Source organism: Nipponia nippon, unplaced genomic scaffold (genome assembly GCF_047370975.1).
Source record: "Nipponia nippon isolate SJK-2023a ecotype South Korea unplaced genomic scaffold, ASM4737097v1 scaffold_1, whole genome shotgun sequence".
Lineage (NCBI taxonomy): Eukaryota > Metazoa > Chordata > Aves > Pelecaniformes > Threskiornithidae > Nipponia > Nipponia nippon.
Genome location: NW_028262290.1, coordinates 53,873,167 through 53,882,120, shown reverse-complemented (window position 1 = coordinate 53,882,120; position 8,954 = coordinate 53,873,167). Strand labels below are relative to the sequence as shown.

Sequence of the window (8,954 nt, the reverse complement as noted above, 5' to 3'; positions counted from 1 at the left end):
TGCCATTAAACTTGAGAGGGCAAAACAAAGATTCTCCCACAGGCAAGGCTAAGAACAATAGCATTAGTGAATTACCGTACGTCATCGCGAGACCCAGCATATATATGTACAGCAACATGGCCCTGGCCCATAAGCAAGAACCAGGGTTTAACAATTGCCGTTTATTGCAGTAGATAAATACCAGCTGCCTCACTCCGAGCCTTAACAGTTTAGTTTATATCACAGGTTTTAGTCTTTCATGTGCAAACAAAGCTATGCAAACATATAAATTTGAATTTGGGGTAGTTTTTCAAAGCTCATTTTACAAAACAACAGGAGCGCTTACTGAGATACAGAGAAATTAAGTGCACGAGCGGTGTGTCTGGTTTGAGTTACAAGGAAGGCCTTCGCTCCTTTTGAAACACAATCTTTTTCAAACATACACCACGTGTGTTTGAACATACATGACTGTAACGACGGCTTGCAGATACCTCTTTTTACGCTCTTCTGTAATGAACGAATTCGATTAAAGAGCCAAAATTCAGTGCATACAAAAGCTGCAATTTGAAAAATCCCGACAGCACCAGTCCTTGTTGCGGCAGGAGCAGAGCTTCTGTGGGAACTGACCGTATTTCCCTCTGCGCGCCGCACCAAAGCAGCTCCTCGGGACTCCAGAAAAACAGCAACAAAAATTGCCGCGCGGTGAGCCATCTGCCCTTCCGCGCAGCCCGTGCTCGGCGCTGTAACGCCACCCACCGGCGGCGGGGCGGGCGGCGGGGAGGCTGGGCAGGACCCGGCCCGCGCCCCCTCCGCCAGGCGCGCAGAGTCGGTTCCACTGACAGGTTACAAAAGCTCTTTTTCGAGTTTTTATCTCTGCCCCCTCTGAATGTAAATATTTTCAGGAAAAAAAGAAAAAGCAGCAAGTGAGAGAAAACTCATTTTTGAAGCATTTGGATTTCTCCTTCTGTCTCCTGCAAGCGTTTGGAACCCTTTTCCCCCCCTCTCTGTTTTTCAGCATCTTCCACGCTCCCCTCACCGGCCTGCTGTTGGCAGCCTGTGATCCTTCCCGCGTTCGCACGCTGCCCCTTCTTTCGCAGAGCCAACGGGGCCTGAAGCAGGGCAGAGGCTTCAGAGCTTTTTCTTACAGGTGCCAACAAACGATTTTTACAGCATTGTCCCTTTCAAAAGACGACTGTCCGGGTAGGTTATTCATGGAAGAACAGTGTCTTCTTAAAACAAATAATCACTGTCCCCTAAGGAAATTTATTAGAAGTTCAGTTCACAATAGCAGCCTACCAAGAAACAGCAGAACGCTCTCAGCCAAATGACATTTCTTGATTTTGTAACCTAAATTCTTAAGGGCTAACAATGTAATTCCTAGAAGTGACAGGAGCAGCTCTGATCACCCTTTCTCTCAAGACCAGAAAACCGGAACCACAAGTATTCAGATTATGGCAAAGTCACTTCAGAGTACCGCAGCAAATCTGCTATGCGTTCCATGCCGCGAGAACTAGAGGATATGAGTATGAGAAATGGAACAAAAAGGAACGCCTCCTTCTCACACGCCCAAAGCACTGCTCTCAGCAGAAACTCTTACAAATAGATTGTATATTGTTTCACTTGGAAAGCAAGAATAACATTTTCAGAGAGACAACAAAAAAAAGGACAGAGACAGCACACCTTCCTTCTTCATCCAGCCCCATTCTCACTGTGCTTCGGAAAAAGATGGGAAGAGAAAAAAAAGAGACAAAAAATAAACGGTTGCAAGGAAATGTAATGAATTCTATGTTGTCAGCCCTGCAGACCTGGTGAGAGGCACCACTCAAGCATTCTACTCACACACTGTATCTTTTTTTAAGAAAACATTAGGATTTACCATTTAAGTTTTTAAAAAGCAGTATTAATATCATACTCAGCGTCAAGAAATGGAGGCGCTAAGGTGGTAAAATACCCCCTCAATTACATCCGTAAGAATTAAAATGTTTAATGTGCAAGTCTTGGACAGAAATCATTAACATACAATGTACTAAAATTTGAAGGATGGGAATTTCTTCATTGTATATGCTCACAGTAGTAAGTGAAGTACTCAGTCGCTGAAGTACAAACATCAGTATGCTTAAGTGACTTACGCTTCGTTTTTAAGGCAAAATAGGCAACAACACGACTGCATACAGTTACAAAAGTATTTACGGATATGATTAGACAAACAATCCACTTTGAGCGTGAAAATTTTCATGATGTACTTACTATAGCAGTGTTTTATTTGAAAAGTTACTATTAAAAATGTAAAATTAATATAGCTAGGATGAGTAGCACTGACATTTTTACCTGGGCCTCCACACTCATGGATCTTTGTCCCTAAACCTCTCTCACGGTAAGCTGTCCTCTCTCCCTGCCCATTCCCAGTCTTATCGCAAAGGTGCAGGTGTGCCTGAGCAGTCCACAGAGAAAAAAGCTGGAATGCTGAAAATGTATGCAAAAGGTCCCAATGAGAAAAAAAGAAAAAACAGATCCTGAGAAATAAAATTAATGGGGGGGGGGGGGAGCTATCTGCAGGTACCCAGGGATTTGCTCAGTCATCCTTGTCTTTTGCTCCATGTTTCAGGATGCGCGTGAATTCAATGTAGTTGAAATTCCCCTTTTTGTCGATGGGTGCCTCTCTGTACAGCTCATCCACCTCTTCGTCGGTGAACCTGTCTCCCATGGTCGTCAGCAGCTCTCGCAGGTAGTCTTCCTGAATGAACCCTAGAATGAGACGTACAGAGAGAAAGGCAAAAGGGAAGCCATTTCTTAGCCGAGTCTTCAAAAGCAGTGAGGCAGACGTACTGACAGACGTGCAATTAACTAATACAGCATGTAATACGTGCATTTGCACCAAGAGCCCAGAATATTTTCTTAATTGAATTCTAAAGAAATTCCTTGAATGCAAAGGGGAAGGGGGGAAGTCTGATGCATTTCATACCAATTTTTGAAACAAGGGCCTGATCTGCTGTGATCTAATAACACCTATTTCCATCTACTGATCTTCAACGGCTCAAAGTGGAAAAACAAGTTCCTGTCACTGCTAGTCTTCATTACACAAGCTGTTCTCTTAATTGAATTATATTTTTCTTGACTTAATTAGATATATTTGCACATCCTCTATAAACTAGTTTCCTCTGGGGACTAAATAACCACTGGCTGGCTCTTCACTGCTGCACAATACTGTTGCTGGAGGCGGTTTACGTGGGTACAGTGAACTGCTGGCAAGTGTCCAGGGAAAGAGGTTCTAACAGAAAAGGCTTTCAGACAGGACTGAGCAAGTTAACTCAGGAGGAGGAAGAATGTTTACAGTGGAGAGGTAGAGAAGCTAGTCAAAAAAAGGTAGGATATATTAAGTTATTTATTTTATGCGAAAATATTAGAAGATTTTGGAGGAATGAGCTGTTGCTAAGTATGTGCTGTTAATGCAATTTCAATAGATGGGCAGAACCACCAGTTGCCAAATAATTCCAGGAAAGTTTAGAGATGAAAAAAGGAATGTGCGTAACAAACGGTAGACAGAAGAATGTAGAAACACTTAATATTGAAATAAGACCTACCACGCCTTTAAATGAACAATAGTTGTTTCATTTGCGAAAGAAATTGGTTGGAAACAACTTTAGTTGGAGAAATATCAATAACATAACAGAGGAGGTAGAAGTATGTTCCAAAAAAAAAAAAAAAAGTAAACTGTGCAGAACAGCTGGAAATCATATGTAGACACACACATCAACTGATGGAGATCCAATTAGAATATGATTTAAAAAAAAGTTCTGCTTTGGAAAGAGAGTTGAATAATTTAAGCAAGCAGAGTTCATTAGAGAGAGAAAACAAAACAGGGAATCAGGGGACCAAAAGGCAGTCAATGAGCATGACAAATTATCATGGGGTTGGTGTATGCCGTGGGGAAGGGGAAAAAAAATGTGTTTCAACATATGCTAATTAAAACAGCATCATATCCCAGTGTGGAGAAGCCCTTGACTACTGACTCCAAATGAAGAAGGCTAACAGCATTGTTCTACTTTAAAAACGGGCAGAACGTTCAGTTAGCCAGGCCCATCTTAATCGTGTCAAATTTTGGAGTTGTGTCTTTGCAGACGTGCATAAAGAAGGGGAAAAAACAGCTAAACAGATTAGGCTCCCTATTTCTGCAGTCCTACAGAGACCAAGTAGTGATGAGAGATGACATAAGGATTAGTATTCAAAGAATGCAAGGCCTTTGGTGCTGCAAGTTTAGCCTCAAAGACTTAATTGCTTCTGTCTGAATGGCTAGGTGTTTAAACACTGAACTAGGCTGCCAGACTAGGAATACACTAAAAGTGTTAGCAGCACCCAATTGTAAAGCGAACAGTACTCCCACTCTCCCTCACACACGGCTTCAATGTAGATGGAGAGTAACAAATTAACGAGGCAAAATTTAAAGATGCAGCCTGTGGCAGACAGCACAAAACAGATGACACTGCAGGATCAAAGAGCAGACAAAAGATATACCAAATGTGGACAGATATAACTTTCATACTAATTTCATAGTACTACATATGATAGTAATGCTGAAGCTATATACCTGACGAGATTGGCAATATAGGAAACGCGAGTAAAAAACAAGTACAACTACCTTATCCTCATCAAGAGGATCTGATTTATATTACTCTCTTTCAAAAGAACTACACTGATGCAGAGTCAGGCCCATAACACACATGCACGTGGAGATTAAGAAGCAGAAGGAAAAAAAAAAAAGGAAAAGGTTTGACATAGCTGGAAATGCTTTTGTTCATTTTTAAAAGGAACAAACTGATCAGAAGCCAAATCTGAGAATAAAATGAATAAAAGGCAAACATAATATGGGTTCTACAAATAGATCACACGTTATTTTCAAGACTGCGCTTTGACTATTATGAATCAAAAAATCAATAAACCAGCATAACTATCTAACATGTTTCCTGGCTAAAATTTGAGGATGGCATAAGACACAATAGAGACTGTGGAACCATTATCCTCAAATCATCCCAGGACTAGACTAAAACATTTACCAGACAGAGTTGAAAGATAATAAAATCAATCTTATCAGTACATGGGGGCCTGAACTAGTAACTTATTGTTTACATAGACATAGAGGGTTACTGTTCAAAAGAACTGGTAGCACAATCATTTTCTTTATATTGGAATTCGCAGGCTCTTGTTCTGGTGCACACAAAAAAGCCCTGTAGCATAGTGAGTCAGACTACCTGTGGAGAGAAAATAATTAACCTACTAACAAAAACTTGCTTCTCTAGGAGATGGTAAAGAGATTTCCCTTGAGAGGGAGGAAGTCAATTAACATTTGAAAAGGCCTTACCAACAGAAAGCCTGTTTACCTACACCTCAGCAGGAAGGGGATGCTCTTTGAAAAGGCAAAAGGTGCTAAAAATACACAGACTGAAAATAGCTGTTTGAAATGGAATAATATCCTTTGAAAGGTTCAGAGCACACATCCACAGGTTAGATATTGAAATAGTGTGGTGGACAGTTGTGAGGAGAGTTATAGGTGCAGTGACATCTCCACTACAGAGGCTACATACTTTCGGCACGCACTAGTAAGACGTGTTCACAACATGTCAAAACGCTGATATTCTGTAATTCTGCAGAATTGCCCTAAGGATTCATCCCTGGTTGCTAGCACCTTCTCTGGAATCTTAGCCTACACGAATAAATAAATAAAAGCATAAACTCTAACCCCAAGATCACAGGCGCAACCTTGAAAGTCTGATAACGTAAAACTGAGCTCTGCATTTTCCTCTTTCCCCCCATCTTGCTCAGTCCAATCTGTCATTTCTGCCTTCTAGACCGCACCCAGTTTTTATCTTTAGATCATTAAGGCTACAGCCCTTCCTGCAACCTGAAAACAAACTGAGCTGTGGGCGAGGGCATGACACATGGCATTTGTCATCAGAGCCATAACATACGCTAGGCAAGATGAGGGTTCAAAAGAGTTTATGTAGTCTGGACAGCCTGTCTTGAAATATTAAAAACACCGAAGAATTCAGATGCATCTCAGATCTGCTGCAGGGGGAAGACAAACTCAGTTGTATTACAGATTTCACATCTGTTACCTTTTCAATGCCACAGAAAATCACATATTACCAATTTGAATTCCTCATCTTCTTAGAGCAAATGCATCTTATTTTGCACTTTGAGGAACATACACACTGCCCAGTTAAAACACTCTTCTTCAAAGCCTCACAGAAGAACATTACTACTAGTCCTCAGTACTCACACATTACAGCCAGAAAGTTTTTACTCTCACTCAGTAATAAGTCAAATTCTCATTACTTGGTAGAATATGCCATGTAGAAGGATTACTGTTTCATACTTCATTTATAAAGGTACAAAAATCAGCATACTATTTAGAAACCCAAATAAACAACATAAAAGGACCCTCCCACCCCCGCCAAGCGGCTGAGTTTCACCCACGTACCTGTTGCTTCTTCATCAAAGCAAGCAAAAGCATTCCTGATGACATCTTCCGGATCGGTGCCATTTAACTTCTCACCAAACATTGTGAGGAACATCGTGAAGTTTATGGGGCCTGGAGCCTCATTCATCATGGCATCTAGGTATTCATCCGTTGGATTCTTTCCTACAAATACAAGGATTCATATTTGCTTTAGCTTTCAAACTAAACAAAAAAGTAATCTGATGGCGTAATGCAACCTGAGACCCCTCTCATAAGCTATCCCAAACTCAATATTTTCATTATAACAGCACAGATTTGCTTGGCAACCATAAACAGAAGAGAAGTGACGTTACCAAGGGAGGCGAGCATATCGTGCAAGTCCTCTTTGTCAATGAAGCCATCCCTGTTCTGGTCGATCATGTTGAAGGCCTCCTTGAATTCCTGAATCTGTGACTGATCGAACATTGCAAATACATTGGAAGTGGCACGCTGAGGGCGCTTCTTGGTGGTCTTCGTCTTTGCCTTTTTGCTAGACATGTTGATTTTTGGACACTGAGGAGAGAAGTAAATACAGTAAGATCAGAGTTAGGACTTAAAAAAAAAACGTAGTAACGTTTAATGTTAAAGTTCACGGATAGAAAACACCTCTAACACACTTCCATTTCCTCTCATCAGACCATATTTCCCTAATCAAAAAGGGAAAAAGAGAAGCAGAATACACAAACAAATGAAAGACAGACTCCTAAATAAAAAAAAGTCACTAAAAGAAGACGTAAGTTAAACTTGAATTTCAGTCTTCAAAGGGACAGCTTTTGCCTGGGATCCCTTCTTGATACATGCACCTGCAAGAAGGGAACTCGGACTGGTCTCAAGTCTAAAAGAGCAAAACAAGGTTTTGAGAGCTGTCATTAAGCCTGTGAAAAAGCTCTGTATGGATATGGATATACGATAACTATGTGCAATATTAGGTAGCAGGGGAAGAAGAAACACGACTCGCTTCACCTGAACAAACCCTGAAGCACCTATCCTTGACACCTGACAACGGTAAGTAGTTGCTATTTTGTACAACGATGGGTCTCTGTCCTTGCCTTGCCTTCCTCTATTTAAAACACCCTAAAACTAGGAGAAAACTGTGCAAGCTATGTTTCTGCTCATACCAATAAGTTCTGCCGGACCTCTATTTACTTTTATGCAATTAATTTTACCTGAAACATACTACAGGTCTGCCATACCTAAAAGCTGACTTCTGCTGCCTACTGCTTTAAGCAAAAAGGGAAGGCAACCAACTCACACTGCTTTTGCTCATCTCCCTAGAAAAACTGCTCAGAAAAAAGGTATCTTCACCTGTAACACTCAGCTTGGACGTGCGGGAAAAATCAAGCTCAGCGACAACGCTCAGCTCTCCAGCGAGCACAGCACTGAGGAGATTTAAAAAAAAAAAAAAAAAGTATTTTTAAAAAATTTTTGGCCCCGGTGGAAGGCCAATCTCTTTTCCAAAGCGGCATCCCGCCCTGGCACAGAGTCCAAGAGCTCTTGCCCTCCCCATGAAGAGACGACGCCACGGGCAATGGCGCCGGGGGGGCCCCCTCGACCCCGCCGCCGGTTGAGGCTGAGGCTCCGGCAGCCACGTCCGTGGCTGCCGGAGCCTCAGCCTCAACCGGCGGCGAAGGCGAAGCGGGGTGGGTGGTGGCGGTGCCCGGCGCCATCGCTTCTCCTCAGCAGCAGCTGCCCCAACGGCTGCCGCCAACGGTCGCTGGTTCGAACGCGTCTCCCAACGGTCACTCTCTCCACAGCCCCTTCCCGCCCTCCGAACCCCCTCCTCACCCCAACGGTCGCTGCGGGGATGCGGTATGAGACAGACGCGGAAAGGAGGAAGCGGCGGCGGCAGCCCCGGTGCTTCCCGGAGAAACCATCGCCCCTGCCGAGCGGCGGGTGGGGACGAGCGGCGGGACGACAGCGAGCGTCGGCGGGAGAAGCGGCGGAGAGCAGCGGAACGGCAGTCAGGCCTTTTCCCCTAACGGTGGCAGCTCCCTCGCTCCTCGGGGCGGCTGGTTCAGGATATCCCCTCAACCGCTTACTCCCCCCACGTTCCCGCAACGGTGGCGCAGCCCGGGGGAAGTCGCCGCCGCCGGTGCTCGGCTCCTGGGCGCCGCCTGCAGGTGCCGGGCGGCGGGGAAAGGAGGGAGGGAGCCCCGGTGGCGGCGGCAGCGGCAGCCGCTCCAGGGGCGGGCCCTGAGGCTGGGGGTGCTGGGCGGGGGAGAGCCCAGAAAGATGATGAGGGAAGGAAAAATCCGAACCGCCTTAAAAACGCGTGCCTGAGGTCAGGGGGCACACGGGGCTACGGGCCCTGTTTTGAGAGGTGGGAACGTAGTTCTGGAGGGCTTCTTCGGGTCAGCGAGTTCATCCCGTGCCCTTATGTTTTATGTATCACGTTGAAGATGGAGCTTCGGTCCGTGTTCCTGAAGCCTCAGCCGGCGACCACGAAGTTAACAGGTTCATGGTGTCATAGCAGTGCGGTAAA

The 8,954-nt window shown here is 44.2% G+C and overlaps 1 protein-coding gene across 1 annotated transcript; it reads right to left on the bottom strand.

The window, feature by feature from the left end:
- Nucleotides 1-1,947: 1,947 nt before the first annotated feature.
- Nucleotides 1,948-8,490, bottom strand: LOC104017681 (myosin regulatory light chain 2, smooth muscle minor isoform). Its single transcript, XM_087755667.1, has 5 exons — nucleotides 8,258-8,490; nucleotides 6,787-6,985; nucleotides 6,455-6,616; nucleotides 2,540-2,724; nucleotides 1,948-2,442 (listed from the first exon to the last, which is right to left on the bottom strand). Exons 2-4 carry the CDS (start codon nucleotides 6,968-6,970, stop codon nucleotides 2,552-2,554), a joined length of 519 nt encoding a protein of 172 aa, XP_087611793.1. The 5' UTR covers nucleotides 6,971-6,985; nucleotides 8,258-8,490; the 3' UTR covers nucleotides 1,948-2,442; nucleotides 2,540-2,551.
- Between the last annotated feature and the right edge of the window lie 464 nt (nucleotides 8,491-8,954).

Excerpts from the sequence above, each read along its gene's own strand:
- LOC104017681 (XM_087755667.1), bottom strand. The coding sequence starts at position 6,970 with ATGTCTAGCAAAAAGGCAAAGACGAAGACCACCAAGAAGCGCCCTCAG. Across the intron at positions 6,617-6,786 it reads CGATATGCTCGCCTCCCTTG|GAAAGAATCCAACGGATGAA; the intron begins GTAACGTCACTT and ends TTGTATTTGTAG. Across the intron at positions 2,725-6,454 it reads CTTTGATGAAGAAGCAACAG|GGTTCATTCAGGAAGACTAC; the intron begins GTACGTGGGTGA and ends GTCTCATTCTAG.